Below are 21,144 nucleotides of genomic sequence, written 5' to 3'. Positions count from 1 at the left end.
AAGGGTCATGTCCTCAGCTGATATAAATCACAATAGCTCCACCGGCATTAATGCAGCTACATCAGTTTATATGAGGTGTGGGTCTGGCCTTGTGTGCTCATATGTTCATGGAACGCAAATGCAAAAGGGTTGTGTGACCGAATGCACCCCTCTATTGCAGTAATCTTGGTACAACTTATGCCTTGTGAGGTATCATTTGAAAACTAATAACTTGCTGGTCAATACTATTCTGGTGAAATGTATGTAGCAAAATGATATGTCAAATTATGAAATCCCCCTCTATGATGTTATAAGCCCATGTTCAAAAGCACATAGCCCAAAACAAAGAAATGCATGTTTACCTCAGTTTACATATAAATAGTAAACAGGGTCCTCTGGACAGCAAGAGGGGGTAGACTGGTTTCTCAAAGACAAAGGACAAGCTGATGCCTCTAGCCATGTGTTATCAAAATTGATGGGCAATTGCCTTTCAGGTGGCCATTCTTTGAGCAACTGGTTTGGAATGTAGTATCCAAAACAGAGATGAGAAAAGTATAGAACAAAGCAGCAAGTTATGGAGCTGTTACAAACTGGTGGGTTGGATTTTCATGATGTATAGCGTTTTGTAACTTATCAAAATGTATTATAAAGGTAACTAGCTTCAATGCATATTTCTGGAGCATATCTTTTGATTTCCATCCTCTTTGAAACAGCCCGTCACATATTGGAAGACTGTTCTCAGGTCCCCCCCTCGGTCGTCTTTTCTCAAGCGTGAACACGCCCAGTTTTTTTAACCTTTCCTCACAACTCAGATTTGCTAAACCCTTTGATCATTTTCATTGCTCTCCATTGGACTCTCTCCACTTTGTGCACATCTTTCTTAAGCCCTACACACAGTACTCCAGCTGAGGCCTCACTAGTGCTGATATAATTACTTCTTGTATCTTACATACGACACTCCTGTTAATACACCACAGAATATTAGCTGTTTTTTCCGCAAATTCAATTTGTGATCCACTCTAACCCCCAGATCCTTTTTAGCCATAATTGTGCATTTGATTTTTTCTTCCTAACTTTGCATTTGCCTTTATTGAATTTCATCTTGTTGATTTCAGATGAAATCTCCAGTTTGTCAAGGTCATTTTGAATGCTTATCCTGTCCTCCAAAGTGCTTGCAAAGACTTCCCGCTTGGTGTCATCTGCAGATCTTATAAGCATACACTCCACTCCATTATCCAAATCATTAATGAAAATATTGGATAATATCAGACCCAGGACAGATCCCTTTGGGACCCCACTAGATACATTCTCCCAGTTTAACAGAGAACCATTGATAACTACTCTTTGGATACATCTAAATGGCAAAAACAAAACAAAACAAAAACACACCAAAAACTACCCAGCAGCAGTGAGTCTCAGAACCTGGGTCTGCAGACTTGGTCTTGTAGGGTTCATTCTGCAACAATAAAAATAGCCATGTAGACATTCTGGCTTGGGCTGGAGGTCAGGCTCTGAAACCCATTCCTCTCCCTGAGCTTCAAACTGGTAGTCTACATGGCTATTTTTAATGCCATAGCATAATCCCCGCAAGCCCAAGTCTATAGATACAGGCTCTGAGACTTGCAGACACAGGGTTAGTTTTTTTGCTGTGTGGATGTACCTTTTCAGTACAGCCTTTCAATCAGTTTTTTACTCATATTATAGTAATTTAATGTAGATCACATTTCCCTGGTTTGCTTATGAAAAAGTCATGGAGGACTGCATCAAACGGCTTACTAAAATCAAAATATATCATATCTATTGCTCCTCCCCTATCCAATAGACCAGTTTATACACATGTGAACATAAAAACAATGATGCACACAAGCATATGAACATGTGATCGTAATCACCAAAAATGCAATCAAATGCAAAAGCACAATTCTATTCACATATATACACAAGGATGCAGAAACCTACAAATGCAAACACGCATATGTATATATATATATACAAGGACATGACCCAAAAATATAGAAACAGATAAAACATGTTGGCTATAATTTATTAAGCCATCTAGAGGATTTAGATACTTATTTCCCATTGGCAATTAAAAGCATAGATTATTTTTTTCAGACATTCCAGTCGAAATGTAAACCTTTCAAGTTGGACAGGTGAAAAAATGTTTTGGGTTTGGTGGGGGTTTTTTGTTGTATTTTTCCCTTGTGGAAAATTTCAACTGTTCATTGAAAAACAAAAAAATCTCACAAAGCATTTTTGGGGGTACTTTTGCAACCAAACCTCCAAAATTTCCACCCAAAACCTGAAAATTCATCTGTTTTCAGGTTTTATAATTTTATATATATATATAAATTTTATCCATTCCCCTCTAACTTACCTGCTTGGGAGCAAATTGCTTCTGCTTCAGCACAATTCTCCAAGTGACAAAAGGCACCCATTTATATACATTTTGGTGTTCACCAGGGAGGTACCCTGAAAGAGGCTCTGCTGTGATGTTTCAAAGCAACCAGAACTGCCCTTAGTTATCATAGTTAAAGAGCAGACGCTTCCAGACTTACACAGCTGGCTACACCTGATGTAGCGAGCTATCAAAAAATGGGCAGTTTAGATCAGTCTGGTTCAGGCTCAGAGAGCTGGTGAGTTGGTTTGTGTTTGAACCAAGCTGTGAGTGATGTCATGCTGGGTTCGCGACCATTGCTTTGCAGTGATTGTGACTAGGGTAGCATCATGAAACACTGATGTCACCAGGACGCAGGCACTGTTGAAGCCACTGCCATTGTTTAGTGACCCCCAAGAAGTAATCAGTGGGTCCTCATGGAAATTAAACATGTGTAGTTGATTCTTTTTTTTTCCCACTAGAGAAACACCCAGAGGCCCAGAGGTTAGAGGTCACAGAAAGTCCATCACAGCCTCAGAACAATACAGTATTTCTTTTTATGGCCACATGTTGCTGTAGCTTTTCTGCATTAGGATATATGATCAAAGCTGCCTTGCTAGGGTATGTACAAATAATAGGCTTCCATGTGTCTCAGCTAACACACCACAGGCTCTAGAGGCCTCATTAAAGCTCTGCCAAAGAGAAAGGAAGAAGGTGTTGGCTGGGGACATGGAAGAGGAGTCAGGGCAGAGCAATTGTCCAACTTACATGGAGAGTGTTGGCAAGAAATTTGGGCCCCATTAAAGTCAAAAGCAAAACTTCTGTTGAATTAACAATAGTAGTGACATAAGTTACTAGAGACTAGAGCAGATCTTGAATAAAGTGGAAATGAAATTGTTAAGGTGGATGCTTGGAGGTATAAGAATGGTCTATGCTTGGAACGAACAAATTAGAGGAAGTGTGAAGACGGTACTGATTATAGAAAAGCTAAGAGAATCCAGGTTTAGATGATTTGGGCGTGTGAAAGGAAAATTGGAAGAACAGATGGGAAACAGCCTGTTGAACTTAGAAGAGGAGGGTAACAGAATGATGATCCAAAGCTAGATGGATGGATGTCCTACAAAAGGATCTGGTTAGCTGAAAAGTTTCAGAGGAACTGCTTCAAGACAGACTGGAATGGAGAAGAAGGACTTGAAGAGCTGACTCTGTTTAGGTGGGATGCAAGCTAGAAGAAGAAAAGCAGTAGTAACATGGGTTCAGGTTGTGGTGATGATGGTGGAATAAGTCACAGAAGCAGTAGTAGTATAATTAGTAAATGGCTTAATCGTGTCCTCACCATGAGCTTAGCTCCTGGATTAGACCAAGAGGCTGATTCTGACCGATATAGTGCTTCTCTGGTAAGGGGCTATGACTGATCTCCTCCTGGGCCCATACCATCCTCCTGTATCCAGTGCAGGAGTGTATGGGCGTGCCCTGCACCCTTTTCATTCTCAGGGTTGAAGCAACGGTCTGAAGGCTTGCTGTAGGTGCCTGGCTGGGGCTAACTGGTCACCACATTTGGGATTTGGAAGGCCTTTCCTCCAGGTCAGATTTGCAGGGACCTCATGGGATTTCACCTTTCTCTTCAGCATGGAGTGTGGATCACCTGCTAGGATCAAATGGTCACATCTCAGCTGATCAATTCCCTGCCACAGGGACCTCAACCATTCATAGCACCTAAGTCTATTTACCCCTTCACATAACACAAGAACTAAGGATCACCCAATGAAATTAAGAGGCAGCAGGTTTAAAACAAACAAAAGGAAGTACTTTTTCACATTACATACAATCAACTATGGAACTCATTGTCAGGGGACATTGCCAGGCCAAAATATAACTGGGTTAAAAAAAGATTGAGATAAGTTTATGGAGGATAGGTCCATCAATGGCTATTAGCCAAAACAGTCAGGGACTTAACCCCATGATTTAGGTGTCCCTAAACCTCCAACTGCCAGGAACTGGGATTGGATGACAGGGGATGGATCATTCACTAATTGCCCTGTTCTGTTCATTCCCTCTGAAGCACCTGGCATTGGCCACTGTCAGAAGACAGGTTTCAGAGTAACAGCCGTGTTAGTCTGTATTCGCAAAAAGAAAAGGAGTACTTGTGGCACCTTAGAGACTAACCAATTTATTTGAGCATAAGCTTTCGTGAGCTACAGCTCACTTCATCTGCATCCGATGAAGTGAGCTGTAGCTCACGAAAGCTTATGCTCAAATAAATTGGTTAGTCTCTAAGGTGCCACAAGTCCTCCTTTTCTTTTTGTCAGAAGACAGGATACCGGACTAGACTGAACAATGGTCTGATCTAGTATGGCCATTCTTATGTTCCTGTTCTGTGCCTGTGGCATACAACAGCTTAGTCTTCTGAGGGCTGAAATACCTTTAGTTTAATTGAAATCATTGTTTAGTATGTGGGTGAAACGTAATGACCTATGATAACAGAAGGGCAGAATGGATGAGCTAATGGTCCCTTATAGCCTAAGCCTTTATGAAACCATAGAAACTTTTGCCCCCTTTAGTACCACTGAATAACTCCTGCTGTGAGGTGTCCAAGTAAATGTAGTAGTAGCAACAAGAGTAATAATGGGTACTAAGATAATGTCTATGTTTGACTGCTTCTACTTCATTTACATATGCAGAACATCCTACCCTGTGTTCAAAATCCAATATGAATATTAACCAGGTAACCCCATCACACTCCTCTTACAAACTTTGGCCATCCATAACACAAGCTATATGCCTATTAAACCCCCTGGCAGGAAGGAAACATGAAGGAATCTCAAGCTTCCTCTTTTGTAATGCAACTGGTTTGTTGTGTGGTGATGTAACGTACACTATCCTTTCAGACCACTGATGGTTAGCAAGTTGTGTTTGTCCAGTTCTGATGGGGACTTGGATTTACACCAGGGTCTGTGATACATGGTGGTGTATTTGGATCCCTGTTCTCTCAATACCAGGTCCTTTTTAGAAGACTATAGTGAAAGAAAAATATTAATTTTAATTAATTAATTAATTAATTAATTTTATTGATGTGTCTAAAATACAAGAGGTTTGTATCTATGAAACAACAAGGAATAGGGGAGAGAGAATATTTTATTTTATTTTATTTTAAAGAGAGAGAGAGAATCTGGAGTAGATTATGATGATGACAGACAGATTGTTAGAGAGGTTGGTAGATCGATAGATGAATGTGTGGAGGGATAGATCGATAGATAGATTGATAGGTCATTCTTTACAGTGTTATTACTATTATGCAAGGTAATTTAGAGTAGAAGAAAAGAGAGCATTCCTGATGCGAAGATATACTGAGACACGTTTTTTCCCCCAATTAATTTTGACCATAATTTTGATTACCTATTCTGTTCATTCCCTCTGGGGCAACTGGCAATTGGCCACTGTCAGAAGACAGGATACTGGGCTAGACTGAACAATGGTCTGATCTAGCATGGCCATTCTTATGTTCTTATGACTAGGGCCCTAACAAATTCACGGCCATGAAAAAGGCATCATGGATTGTGAAATCTGGTATCCCCCTGTGAAATCTGGTCTTTTGTGTGCTTTTTGTGTGCACTGCCTTCAGAGCTGAGCAGCCAGAGAGCAGCAGCTTTTGGCTGGGCACCCAGATATGAAGGTAGCACCCCACCATCAGCAGCACAGAATTAAGGGTGGCAATACCATTCCATGCCACCCTTACTTCTGTGATGGTGGTGACCCTGCCTTCAGAGCTGGGCTCCCGGCCAGCAGCCCCCCGCTCTCCAGCTGCCCAGCTCCGACGGTAGCTCCACTGTCAGCAGCAGCCCAGAAGTCAGGGTAGCAGTACCCTAACCTGCCCCCCACAATAACCCCGTGACCACCCCACAACTCCTTTTTGGGTCAGGACCCCTCCAACTACAACACTGAGAAATTTCAGATTTGAATAGCTGAAATTATGAAATTTATGATTTTTAAAATCCTGTGAACATGAAATTGACCAAAAAGGGACCGTGAATTTGGTAGGGCCCTACTTATGACCAATAAGAGAAAAAAAATTAGGAAAAAATTCAAAATTGCAAGAATCTGCACATTTCCAAAGGTTTAAAAGAGTTTATTTCAATAGTTTTCTAGAGTTTTAACACAATTTTCTTCTCAATGTTTTTTAAACAATATTGAAATGACTGTTGAACTTTTGTCATTTACAAAATACCATGTAAATGAAACATTTTGATAACCCTTTAAATGGTATTTTCTCTTAAACATGATAAAAATGTCATGATATTTTTGTAGAGAATGAATATTTTTGAAAATCTTGTCTGTATTTTAGGGGTTATTTTCATTTCAAAGATGGACATTTTTGAAGGGAAATATTAAATATTTATTATTATTATTAACATTAGTGCTAAAATATTACATATCCATGAATACAAATATTCACATAACATAGCTACATAACATTTAATTTCATTATATTTTTAAGGACCTGTTTTCTATCTATACATGCACACAGACATGTATGTGTAGAGAGATAGATATCTTTATACAACTACATGTGTCAGTGCACACATTTTGGAATTGGCATTATTTATGTTCCTCTTTTTATTTATTTCACTGATGTGCAAAAATTCAGTGTCAGAAGATCAATCAGACACTTTTTATCTCTTCACTTACACTCTGTCCCCACTTCTTCGATGCCCCTTCCCCACCCCAGGACTTCCTGTATAATTTCAGATACCTCAGAAATTTGAAACAACAATCATATTTTCATTTAAAATCAACCTCTCACAGAAAAATATATTTTAATTTCCTATCACCCCATTCAAAATTACAGTGGCCTGGGGAGCGTTATGTCATGAAATCTTGAAATAAAATAGATATGATCAAAATTTTTCGAGAAGAATGTTTTTCCAGTGAAAAACAGCTTATCTTGAAAATTCAGCTTTCCATGAAAAGCTGTCCCCAACTTTGAAATGTTTCCATTTTCCACAAAAGTTTCAGTGACATTTTAATCTATACAGCAAAAACAACAAGGAGTCCTTGTGGCACCTTGTCACAGATACATCTGATGAAGTGGGCTCTCGCCCATGAAAGCTTATGCCCAAATAAATGTGTTAGTCTCTATGGTGCCACAAAGATTCCTCATTGTTTTTGCTGATGCAGACTAACACGGCTACCACTCTGAAACCTTTAATCTATATATTACTGTGGAATCAGCATTGTACAATTTTATTTGGTAGATAGATAGAGCTTCTCAAAAAAATGGAAAATTGGAGTTTTGGTTAAAACTAAATTTTTCACAGAAAATTAAATTTTCATCAGAAAATCCAAAAAAAATGTATATACTTTTGTTTTAGAGCTGAAATATTTTCACTTCTTGGTAGTTTTTTGCCCTTTTTTAAAAATTTAAAGTCAAAATTTACTGATGCTAATTTTCCCTATTGGGAAAAAAATCAACCAGCTTTGTCAGACAGTTAGATACATTGATTAAATGGCTAATCTTGCACACAATGTGTCAAAATATCCAATGGATGGAAGCTTATTCTAGAGAAATTCAAACTGTAAATAAGTAATATCTCTTCAACAGTGAGATTAAGTAACAATTGGAACTACTTATCCAGGGATGTGATGGATTTCTATCACCTGAAGTGTTTAAAGTATCTGGCTGGTGAATCTTGCCCATATGCTCAGGGTTTAGCTGATCGCCATATTTGGGGTCGGGAAGGAATTTTCCTCCAGGGCAGATTGGAAGAGGCCCTGGAGGTTTTTCGCCTTCCTCTGTAGCATGGGGCACAGGTCACTTGCTGGAGGATTTTCTGCTCCTTGAAGTCTTTAAACCATGATTTGAGGACTTCAATAGCTCAGACATAGGTAAGGTTTTTTGCAGGAGTGGGTGGGTGAGATTCTGTGGCCTGCGCTGTGCAGGAGGTCAGACTAGATGATCATAATGGTCCCTTCTGACCTTAGTATCTATGAATCTAAAGCAAGACTAATGTAGGAAGTACTGAGAGAAATTATATTCCATATAGTATGCAGACTAGATGATTGTAATGGCCTCATTTGCCCTTAAAATCTATAGAAAGATAGATAATTCTTCACTGTATTGGAACTGACCTGCAAGGTAAATTGTTAAAGGAAAAGAGTGATTTCCTGACCCAAAGACATAGTGAGAACAAGGTTTTCTTCCCTCATGAATTTGCACATTTAGAGAAAATATTGTGTTAAGACAAAATAAAAAAATCGGGAATATTTTCATTTCAAGGAGTTAAAAACAAGTTTATTTCAATAGTTTTTGTACAATTTTTTCAATCCATTTTTTTCATTTTGTTGAACATATTATAGAAATGGCTATTAATTCTTTTCATTTACCAAACAGTGGATAAATGAAACATTTTAAGAATCCTTTAAATGTGATTTTCTTTGAAAAAATATTAAAAATGTCATATTTTTTGCAGAAAATTACATTTTTTTATTATTTTCATAGGAAAAAACACATATAACTAAGGACCACACACATGAACAAGAGTTTACCAGAGGGGTGGGTGTTAAGGGATGGGGCACAGCATGCTGAGCTCTGATTGGGCAGGGATGGTGTCCCTAGCCTCTGTTTGCCAAAAGCTGGGAATGGGTGACACAACAGGAGACACAACAGGTATCACTTAATGGTTACCTGTTCTGTTCATTCCCTCTGGGGCACCTGGCATTGGCCACTGTGATAAGACAGGATACTGGGTTAGATGGACCTTGGGTCTGACCCAGTATGGCCATTCTTATGTACCTCCATTTCATGCAAATGTTAGCAAATCGAGTTTGCCTTTACTGATTTTTGTGGGAAAGGCACACATTTCACAAGAGCTTTCCTCAGGGCCCTGTTCACCTCCTTGTTTCTCAGGCTGTAGATGAGGGGGTTGACCATGGGAGTCAGGACTGTGTAGAAGACAGAGAATACTTTGTTCAGGTTTCCCACTGTAGCACGATCTGGTAGCATGTAGACAATCATTAGTGTTCCATAGAAAATTGTCACCAAAATGAGGTGAGAAGAGCAGGTGGAAAAGGCTTTTTGCCTCTTGGTGGTGGAAGGGATTCTCAGGATAGAGGCGATGATAGAAATGTAGGATATCACAGTTAATAGGAATGTGGGAAGGGTGAAGATGGAGGAGAGTATGAAGGTCACAAGTTCCATCTGGCTGGTGTCACTGCAGCAGAGTTTGATCAGAGGGGTGAAATCACAGAAGAAATGATCAATTTCATTTGGGCCGCAGAAAGTGAACTGTGCTAACAAAGATGTTGTGACAGTGCTAGCCAGAAAGCCACTAATCCAAGACAAAGATACCATCTGGAGACACAAGCTGACATTCATCTGCATTGCATAGTGCAGGGGTTTACATATTGCTAAGTACCGATCATAAGACATCACTGCTAGGAGAGCACATTCTACAGCTACCAGGGAGCTGAACCAATTAAATTGCATGATGCACCCGCTAACAGAAATGGTTCTGTCCCCTGTCAGGAGACTGGCCAGCATCCTGGGCAGGATGGTGGAGGTATAGCCGATCTCCAAGCAGGACAGGTTCCCCAGGAAGAAGTACATGGGGGTGTGCAGGTGTTGGTTAGCAACAATTAGAACAACGATGAGGATGTTCCCAGACATGGTCACAAAGTAGATCACTAGGAACAGCGGGAAGAGAAGAATCTGTAGTTCAGGGAGATCCCCAAATCCCAGCAGGATTAATTTTGTGATGGGCGTTTGATTTCCAGCTTCTGCATGGGTCTGGAAGTGAAGCTGGGGGAAGAAAAGAAACTTTATAGTATGTTTAGTATTAACTAAGTATCAACTAGTATTGCAAGGAGATCAGTTTTATACAAAATTGGTTTACATGTGTTCCAAATTTTGTTTTTATTTTTTCTTGTGGCGTTTTCACTCGGATCTCTCCTAATGGCAATCATATGGAGGCTCAGTGTCTCTACAAAAACCATTACTGGCTTTATTGGTAACTCAATTATACTGAAAATGCATGTCCACTTTTTTGTCCTTTGATAAGGCACTCAGACACCGCAGGAATGATCATGTGAGAGAGAGAGAGGTTGTTTGAATCAAAGAATGGGAAGTCAGACAAACAGAGATAGATTGAGATCGATGGACAGAAGAATGGATAGGCAGACTGACAAAGAGAGAGACAGAGTGACACACACTCAAGAATGAATGAGCAGAGAGAGAGAGTAATTGTTGGAAGTGAAGTATAGTGAGGCAGATGAACACAGATAGATATCTTTCATTATTACCGCTTTCCAGGTTTTGCCCTCTGTCAAGGTTCCTTCCCCAATCTGAACTCTAGGGTACAGATGTGGGGACCTGCATGAAAAAAACCCTTAAGCTTATTTTTACCACCTTAGGTTAAAACTTCCCCAAGGTACAAACTATTTTACCTTTTGTCCCTGGACTTTATTGCTGCCACCACCAAGCATCTAACAAATATATAACAGGGAAAGAGCCCGCTTGAAAACGTCTTTCCCCCCAAAATCCTCCCCAAACCCTACACCCCCTTTCCTGGGGAAGGCTTGATAAAAATCCTCACCAATTTGCATAGGTGACCACAGACCCAAACCCTTGGATCTTAAGAACAAGGGAAAAGCAATCAGGTTCTTCAAAGAAGAATTTTAATTGAAGAAAAAGTAAAAGAATCACCTCTGTAAAATCAGGATGGTAAATACCTTACAGGGTAATCAGATTCAAAACATAGAGAATCCCTCTAGGCAAAACCTTAAGTTCCAAAAAGACACACAGACAGGAATCTACAGTCCATTCAGCACAGCTGTTTTATCAGCCATTTAAATAAAACAGAATCTAATGCATCTCTAGCTAGATTACTTACTAAGTTCTAAGACTCCATTCCTGTTCTGTCCCCGGCAAAAGCATCACACAGACAGAGAGAACCTTTGTTTCTCCTCTCCACCCCCTCCAGCTTTGAAAGTATCTTGTCTCCTCATTGGTCATTTTGGTCAGGTGCCAGCGAGGTTATCCTAGCTTCTTAACCCTTTACTGGTGAAAGGCTTTTTCCTCTGGTCAGGAGGGATTTTAAAGGTGTTTACCCTCCCTTTATATTTATGAGACCCTCCAATTCAATACATATTCATTTTGGCTGTCCCTCTATGAATTGCCTGCATCTTCCCAGGCTGAATTTTGTTTTCTCCTTTTCTACCCATATTTCTAACCTCTGACTCTTTCTTCATCCTGACTTCAAACGCTCAATGGAATTCAGTTCCAAACCAATAATGGAGGAAGACATTCCTATGAAACCCCTTCTACTTTCCCTCTTGCTAATACTGACTCTAAATCAACACAGTGATTTACATCTGCTACTCCCTGGTGAAGGAAATGTCAAAAAAAAGGTTATGACTCCTTTCTGTCTAAAGTATTATGACCCCAATTCAAGAAGATACTCAACTTGCACTTAGCTTTTAGCACAGGAGCAGTCCGATTAACTTACATGGGATTGCTCATAAGCTTAAAGTTATGCATATGTTTAAGTACCTTCCTGAATCAGAGTCTATAGTGGTTTCCAACTTAGAGGGGCAAATGTTGCAGTGGAAACAAAGGATTCCGCAAGATGATCTATCAAATCTTTTATCTTCCCTAAAGAGGATAGAAAACTGGAACTACTTACAAAGGGATGTGATATAGTCTCTGTCACTTAAAGTTATAAAAGTCATGACTGAATATGTTTCTTAAAGGTATGCCCTAATTTCAACCAGAAGTTGTCATTCTATGCAAGAATCACTGGCTGAAATTATCTTGCCTGTATTATGCAGGAGGTCAGACTAGATGACCATAATGGTTCTTTCTGTCCTTAAATTCCATAAATCTGTAAATTGGTTTACCTTTAAGAAGGAGGTATTACCAGCCAAAATCTCTGATGTGAACTCTTCACTCATAGTATTGACACCAGGATATGGGTTCTGCTGTCTATCTTCCATCCTCCTCCTCATCATTATGATGCATGGGTGCCGGCTTCCTCTGGAGGAGCACCCATGGAGTCAGCGACTATGTTCAGGTGAGATCGTTCAATAAGGAGTTTTGCCTATGCTTGACTATATGTGTCAGTTCTGCTACCCAGCTGCATTCATTTTGCCTTCTATCCGTCTATTGAATGTCAGCGTCTCTCCTAATTCCTTATTTATTCGTTGTGGGAGAAGGGGAAACCTCCCTTGACATTTTAGCTGATGGCGGCAATAACAATGGCAGGGGTTTCCATGTGGGATTTGAACACAGTCCTCCCTTTTGTTCTTTTGAAAAAATCAGCCATTTTATTTATCGTTAGATATAGAGATGGTCCAGACTCTTTTTTAAAAACGTTTGTTTTCCACTGGAGAATGCCAGCTTATCAACACTGACACTGTTCTTTCAGAAGAGAAAGTTTTGACACACTTCCTTGTGTTGGGAATCCAAAATGACTGAGCTTGTCCAAACACCTCGTCTCAACATTTCCTAAATGAAAAGCTTCCAATTATTGTTGCAGCCACATTTGCATTTTTGCATTTCACATTGAAATTTATTTTAACTTATTGTAAAAAATAAAAAGGTCAAAATTGAAATGAAACATTTTGAAATTATGGGAGCAATGCATGTCAGCCGACCCAATCCCAGTTTTGTGGGGGGTGGGGGGATTATCTTTTCACAGTAACATTCAGGTTGAGATTTTCAGAGTTGCCCAAGGGAGTTAGATGCCTAATTTCCATTAGAAGGAAGGGGAATGGACGTCCCATCCCTTAAAGGGCTCTGAATCTCTCATACGACCCTTGTCCACTGATCAAAGGCAAAGTATGTTATCTCAGTATGGTTTCTATATTTTTCTTATTATTGGTTTAATACCAAGAGATCTCAGCTGAGACTAGGGCCCCATTGTGCTAAGTCCTGTGCGTGCACATAGTAAAAAACAGATCCTGCCGTGCTGAGAGTACAATCTAAATGGATTAAAGGTGGGAGTGGAAACTGAGTCACATAGCAGGGAAGTGACAGTGCTAAAAGTCAGTGGTAGCTCTAGAAAAGGAGCCCAGGTTTTCTGACTCCTTGTCCCAAGCTCTATAAAGTGTGCACAGCATTACTTCTACAAACTGTTGGCATTATCGAGTCATTTAAAGGCTCATATTTTCAAAGTTGCCCAGCAGATACGAACACACAGTTCCAACCACATCATGTGGGCATCTCTAAAAATCCCAGCTAAAATCTGTACATTTAATCCTGCAGGAAACTCAATATTTGTGACTTTATTTAGTCACAGGAACATGCAAACTCAGACTGACCAAAATCACAAACACTTTTAGAGCTCATGTAGTGAATTTTGTGGATCTCAATTTAAATGTCAAGGTGCTGTTAAGTTATCAACATCATCTCTATGTCGAGCTCTGCAGAGATTCTTTACAGCCTATGGACTCAGGCTTACAAGCACTTTCAATAGACTATGATCAATGGCTCCATGTCTAGTTGGCAGCCGGTATCAAGTGGAGTGCCCCAAGGGTCGGTCCTGGGGCTGGTTTTATTCAATATCTTCATAAATGATCTGGAGGATGGTGTGGATTGCACTCTCAGCAAATTTGCGGATGATACTAAACTGGGAGGAGTGGTAGATACGCTGGAGGGGAGGGATAGGATACAGAAGGACCTAGACCAATTGGAAGATTGGGCCAAAAGGAATCTGATGAGGTTCAATAAGGATAAGTGCAGGGTCCTGCACTTAGGACGGAAGAACCCAATGCACAGCTACAGACTAGGGACCAAATGGCTAGGCAGCAGTTCTGCGGAAAAGGACCTAGGGGTGACAGTGGACGAGAAGCTGGATATGAGTCAGCAGTGTGCCCTTGTTGCCAAGAAGGCCAATGGCATTTTGGGATGTTTAAGTAGGGGCATAGCGAGCAGATCGAGGGACGTGATCGTTCCCCTCTATTCGACATTGGTGAGGCCTCATCTGAAGTACTGTGTCCAGTTTTGGGCCCCACACTTCAAGAAGGATGTGGATAAATTGGAGAGAGTCCAGCGAAGGGCAACGAAAATGATTAGGGGACTGGAACACATGACTTATGAGGAGAGGCTGAGGGAGCTGGGATTGTTTAGCCTGCAGAAGAGAAGAATGAGGGGGGATTTGATAGCTGCTTTCAACTACCTGAAAGGGGGTTCCAAAGAGGATGGCTCTAGACTGTTCTCAATGGTAGCAGATGACAGAACGAGGAGTAATGGTCTCAAGTTGCAGTGGGGGAGGTTTAGATTGGATATTAGGAAAAACTTTTTCACTAAGAGGGTGGTGAAACACTGGAATGAGTTACCTAGGGAGGTGGTAGAATCTCCTTCCTTAGAGGTTGTTAAGGTTAGGCTTGACAAAGCCCTGGCTGGGATGATTTAACTGGGAATTGGTCCTGCTTTGAGCAGGGGGTTGGACTAGATGACCTTCTGGGGTCCCTTCCAACCCTGATATTCTATGATTCTATGATTCTATGATTCTATGTAACTGAGAAAAGTTACTCATATGTATGTGTTGGTATGACCCACTCATGAGTGTATATTACCAGCCTCCGTCCCTAACCCCGAAGCCCCGTGCTAATTCATAGAGTATATGACTTTTACAGCCCATACTTACAAAGGTTTGGCTTTTTAGCTCATTCTGTACTGGTTCATATATTTAGCCCTTAACACTCCCTGTTCAGTTCTGGATGTGCCAGCCACAAGGGTGGTTGGAATATTTAGGACTAGGTCTCAATGAACATATATTAAAGCAGCAATCCTAAAAGTACAGTGCAAACCTTTGATCCTTAAAATTTGAGGGTTTCCAAGCTGCCTAGGAGAATGGGCCCCCAATTCCCATTAGATTTAATGGGATTTGAGTATCCATATCAGCAAGGCAGCTTTGAAAATCTCAGCTAAAATCTCTAAGTTTAAAATGACATGAAACTCAGCATTTATAATTCTATGAAGCCATATTAAGATGCAAAATTTGGATTGACAAAAAACACAGAAATCTTGTGTTATCTTGGATTGACAAAAAACACAGAAATCCCTTTTTTGCTTGCAAAAAACCCCATAACTACCAAATAACAAACAAAGAAAGAAACAAAAAAACCCTCTTAACTGAAAAATCTGAAAACCAAACATTTTCAGTCCAAACACAACTTTTGTTTTCAGCTGAAATGTCTTGGTTTTCAACCAAACCCCTAATATTTTCATCTGGAAAACCCTAAATATATTTTATTTTGACAAAAAAAATTTTTTTGGTTGGGGGAGCTAAAAGAAAAAAGGATTGTCAGGGTTTCTTTTTGATAAGCAGAGTCACTTCTTTCCAGTATAAGTCCCCCATCCTGCAAGTATGACCAGTTTTTCTTTGTCCTAGATGTATAACCTCTATTCAGCACTGGTGAGGCCACATCTGGAGTACTGCATCCAGTTTTCAACCACCCACTACAGAAAGGATGTGGACAAATTGGAGTATGGGCTGTAAAAGTCATATACTCTATGGATCAGCACGGGGCTTCGGGGTTAGGGATGGAGGCTGGAAAAAAAGGTCGTTTTTTTCAGGAACCCAGATAAAGTTTGGTGGTGGTAGTGGAAGTCCAAGGGCAAAGGGTAAAATAGTTTGTACCTTGGGGAAGTTTTAACCTAAGCTGGTAAAAGTAAGCTCAGGAGGTTTTCATGCAGGTCCCCACATCTGTACCCTAGAGTTCAGAGTGGAGAAGGAACCTTGACATGGTGGCAGAGTGGTGGTGTTAACTTGAAATCATTTTGAGATCAATTTAAGATTTTTTGAACCAGAAAAACAGATTTTAAAAGGACATTTTTAAAATCCTTTGGGCTGCTAGAAAGCAGCTCTCCAACTGGAAATAGTTGGAAGGGTTTTGGGGTTTTTTTTGCTTTGCTTTGGGGCCAGAACAGAGACAAAAGGGAATTATCTTTTCTGAATTGCAGTTTTTTCTACCTAAAGGCAGAGTAGTTAACCTCCTGCAAGGAAATTCACAAGTCTTCACAGACCTGAAGCTTTTTTTTTTACCTAAAAGTAACTAGAGGGGTTTTCTGCCTATTTGCCTGGAGACAAAGGTGTTAGGGTTTGTTTGTTTTTTTAGGATTTCTCTGTAGGCTGACAATCACTATCAGAGAATATAGGTATCATATTCAGCACAGCAAAATTTTACAAGCCAAGTCTTTTTTTCTTTGTTTTGGTTTTCTGTCTAACTCTCTGGTGTAAAGTTAGTTAAAAACAGAGAGGTTAGGATGACAGACTCCACAGCTCAACAAAAGCTGGAATTAGCCAGATTTGAGGCTGAGACAAAAACAAAAGAAACATGAAAGACAGATAGAACTCATGCGGATGGAAATGGAGGCAAAGGACAAAGAAATTGAGGCAAAGGACAAAGAAAGAGAGGCAGCGAAAGAGGCAGAACAACACTAAGCGGCTGCTCACAGGAGAGCTATGGAGGCAAAGGAAAAAGAACTGGAGGAGAAGGAAAAAGAGAGGAAGCATGAACTGGAGATGGAGAAGGCAAGGGCTCCGCAGAATATACCAACAAACCCTAGCAATCCTTCTCCAGGTACCACTTCCCAGCCCAGTAAGTTCCCCACCTACAAGGCAGGCGATGATATCGAGGCCTTCTTAGAAACTTTGAAAGGGCCTGCCATTAAATTTCACTCAAGTACCCCATTCTTCAAGCCTAATATGTTGACTAGAGCACCTTCCGAACAAGAATTCAGTCTTGATCTGAAGACATCAAGAGATGAAGAATCTCACTCTTCCTTGGTAGTTTGTTCCACTGATTAATCAACATCAGAAAGTGTGCCTAATTTCTAATCTGGATTTTTCCGGCTTCAGTTTCCAGCCATTGGTTCTTGTTATGCCTTTCTCCACTAGATTAAAGAACACTTTCATACTCAGTATTTTCTCCCAGTGAAAGTAATGTAATTTCTCCCTGTGATCGACTCCCCTCTCAATCTTTATTGAATTATCTAGCTCTCTCACTGTTGGGCATATTCTCCAACCCATAGATCATTTGTGTGTGTGTGTGAGTTTTTCTTTCTTTCTTTCTTTCTTTCTTTCTTTCTTTCTTTCTTTCTTTCTTTCTTTCTTTCTTTCTTTCTTTCTTCACCCTCCCATTTTTTCATCATGCTTTCTAAGGATGCAAAACTGGTTGCAGTATTCCAGTACCAGTCTCAGCCAATGCCGTATATGCAAATAAAATCCTCACCTCCTCATTACTCCCCTGTTTATACATGCAAGGATCACATTAGCCCTGTTTTTCATATCATTGCACTAGGAAATTTTGTTCAGTTCTTTGTCCACTATGACCTCTAAATCCTTCTCACTCCTTTTTTCCTGGATAGAGTCTCCCATTCTGTACATATGTCTGGGATTCCATATTGGAAAACTTTGCCTTTTTCTCTTTTAAAATATATTCTGTTTGACTAGGCCCAACTTACTAAAAGCTTCAGATCACTCTGTGTGACTGCCTTTTTCCTCATCTTGATTTACCACTCTGTAAATCTTTGTGTCTTCTATAAATTTTATCAGCAATGATTTTGTATTTTCTTCCAGATCTTTGATGAAAATGTTGCAATGCTGCAATGACCTATTGGCCATGTTAAAACTCTCCTGTAGTGATACACACCAGGTTAGGCCGGTTACCTTTGTGTTGGTGTCTGTAGGGACATTACCCCATTTCTGCTATCTGTGGCCTCCTACATTTATACCATCATCAGCATCCTGAGAATCAAGACCACCACCGGGAGGAAAAAGGATTTCTCCACCTGCTCCTCTCACCTGATTGTGGTGACCATCTTCCAAGGGACCTTGATCATTGTGTATCTGTCACCGACAGCTGACACTTGGAGAGAGCTGAATAAAGTCTTCCCTCCCTTTCACATGGTCCTGACTACCGTGATCAACCCCCTCATCTAAAGCAGTGAATCAGTGCATGCCTTTCAAAAAAAGCCACCATGTTCCATGTGTATTTTAGAGGCTTTTCAATGCTGAGATAAAATTGTCATTTTAAAAATAGCACGGGAAGACAATGAAAATATAGCTTGTCTTGTCATTTATTGAGGTTCTGTTTCTTCTCGAGAAAGTCATACGGGGAAAATTCTGCATGGCCAACACAATTATTATTGTATACAGTAGAATTTCAGAGTTACAGACACCTCGGGTATGGAGGTTGTTTGTAACTCTTAAGTGTTCTGTAACTCTGAACAAGACGTTAAGGGGTTCAGTGGTGGAGGGGGATTGGATTATTTTATATTACAAATTGTATATTATAGTCGTGCCTAGAAGCCCTACCTGGGATTGGGGCTCCATTGTACTAAGTATCGTACATACAAACAGTGAGAGACAGCCCCTGCCCCAAAGAACTCACAGTCCAAATAGACAAGGCAGACACAGGGTGGGAGGAGGAGGAGAGGCACTGGGAGGGGAAAGGACTTTCCCAAGATTACACACTCAAGCCTGGGCTACACCTAAACATTAGGTTGACCTAGCTACATCGATGAGGACTGTGAAAAATGTCATGTCCTGTGCAATTTAGAGGGTCTAATGAAGACCCACTAAATTGACAGCAGAGCAATCTCCGGTCGACCACTGTACTCCAATCAAAAAATCATAGAATCATAGAATATCAGGGTTGGAAGGGACCTCAGGAGGTCATCTAGTCCAACCCCCTGCTCAAAGCAGGAACAATCCCCAACTAAACCATCCTAGCTGGGGCTTAGAATCATAGAATCATAGAATATCAGGGTTGGAAGGGACCCCAGAAGGTCATCTAGTCCAACCCCCTGCTCAAAGCAGGACCAATTCCCAGTTAAATCATCCCAGCCAGGGCTTTGTCAAGCCTGACCTTAAAAACTTCAAAGGAAGGAGATTCCACCACCTCGCTAGGTAACGCATTCCAGTGCTTCACCACCCTCCTAGTAAAAAAGTTTTTTCCTAATATCCAACCTAAACCTCCCTCACTGCAACTTGAGACCATTACTCCTTGTTCTGTCATCTGCTACCACTGAGAGCAGTCTAGAGCCATCCTCTTTGGAACCCCCTTTCAAGTAGTTGAAAGCAGCTATCAAATCCCCCCTCAATCTTCTCTTCTGCAGACTAAACAATCCCAGTTCCCTCAGCCTCTCCTCATAAGTCATGTGTTCCAGTCCCCTAATCATTTTTGTTCCCCTCCGCTGGATGCTTTCCAAGTTTTTCACATCCTTCTTGTAGTGTGGGGCCCAAAACTGGACACAGTACTCCAGATGAGGCCTCACCAATGTCCAATTGAGGGGAACGATCACGTTCTTCGATCTCCTGGCAATGCCCCTTCTTATACATCCCAAAATGCCATTGGCCTTCTTGGCAACAAGGGCACACTGTTGACTCATATCCAGCTTCTCGTCCACTGTAACCCCTAGGTCCATATCTGCAGAACTCCTGCTGAGCCATTCGGTCCCTAGTCTGTAGCGGTGCAGGGGATTCTTCCATCCTAAGTGCAGGACTCTGCACTTGTCCTTGTTGAACCTCATCAGATTTCTTTTGGCCCAATCCTCCAATTTGTCTACATCCCTCTGTATCCTATCCCTACCCTCCAGTGTATCTACCTCTCCTCCCAGTTAAGTGTCATCTGCAAACTTGCTGAGGGTGCAATCCACACCATTCTCCAGATCATTAATGAAGATATTGAACAAAACCAGCCCCAGGACCGACCCTTGGGGCACTCCACTTGATACTGGCTGCCAACTAGACATGGAGCCATTGATCGCTACCCATTGAGCTCGACGATCTAGCCAACATTCTATCCACCTTATAGTCCATTCATCCAGCCCACACTTCTTTAACTTGCTGGCAAGAATACTGTGGGAGACTGTGTGAAAAGCTTTGCTAAAGTCAAGGAACAACACGTCCCCTGCTTTCCCCTCATCCACAGAGCCAGTTATCTCATCATAGAAGGCAGTTAGATTAGTCAGGCATGACTTGCCCTTGGTGAATCCATGCTGACTGTTCCTGATCACTTTCCTCTCCTCTAAGTGCTTCAGAATTGATTCCTTGAGGACCTGCTCCATGATTTTTGCCAGGGACTGAGGTGAGGCTGACTGGCCTGTAGTTCCCAGGATCCTTCTTCTTCCCTTTTTTAGAGATGGGCACTACATTAGCCTTTTTCCACTCATCCGGGACCTTCCCCAATCAACATGAGTTTTCAAAGATAATGGCCAATGGCTCTGCACATCCGCCGACTCCTTTAGCTCTCTCGGATGCAGCGCATCCGGCCCCATGGACTTGTGCATGTCCAGCTTTTCTAAATAGTCCCGAACCACTTCTTTCTCCACAGAGGGCTGGTCACCTCCTCCCCATGCTGTGCTGCCTACTGCAGTAATCTGGGAGCTGATCTTGTTCGTGAAGACAGAGGCAAAGTAAGCATTGAGTACATTAGCTTTTTCCACATCCTCTGTCTCTAGGTTGTCTCCCTCATTCCGTAAGGAGCCCACACTTTCATAGAATCATAGAATCATAGCATATCAGAGTTGGAAGGGACCCCAGAAGGTCATCTAGTCCAACCCCCTGCTCAAAGCAGGACCAATTCCCAGTTAAATCATCCCAGCCAGGGCTTTGTCAAGCCTGACCTTAAAAACCTCTAAGGAAGGAGATACTACCATCTCCCTAGGTAACGCATTCCAGTGTTTCACCACCATCCTAGTGAAAAAGTTTTTTCCTAATATCCAACCTAAACCTCCCTCACTGCAACTTGAGACCATTACTCCTTGTTCTGTCATCTGCTACCAT

At 41.1% G+C, this 21,144-nt stretch overlaps 1 protein-coding gene across 1 annotated transcript in view; it reads right to left on the bottom strand.

Annotated features, from left to right (window-relative positions):
• Positions 1-9,164: 9,164 nt before the first annotated feature.
• LOC311529499 (olfactory receptor 11A1-like) overlaps positions 9,165-21,144 on the bottom strand; it is a gene marked incomplete at both ends in the record, with an annotated part of 35,405 nt that continues 23,425 nt past the window's right edge. The window contains one exon of the mRNA XM_084645443.1: positions 9,165-10,097. Within this exon, the coding sequence (XP_084501569.1) occupies positions 9,165-10,097 (933 nt within the window). The remainder of the gene's footprint in view (positions 10,098-21,144) is intronic.

This window comes from Lepidochelys olivacea (genome assembly GCF_965140295.1).
Source record: "Lepidochelys olivacea isolate rLepOli2 genome assembly, chromosome: 13".
NCBI classification, from domain to species: Eukaryota; Metazoa; Chordata; order Testudines; family Cheloniidae; genus Lepidochelys; species Lepidochelys olivacea.
The sequence above is the reverse complement of the archived record's forward strand: the minus strand, read 5'-3'. Positions and strand labels throughout refer to the sequence as shown.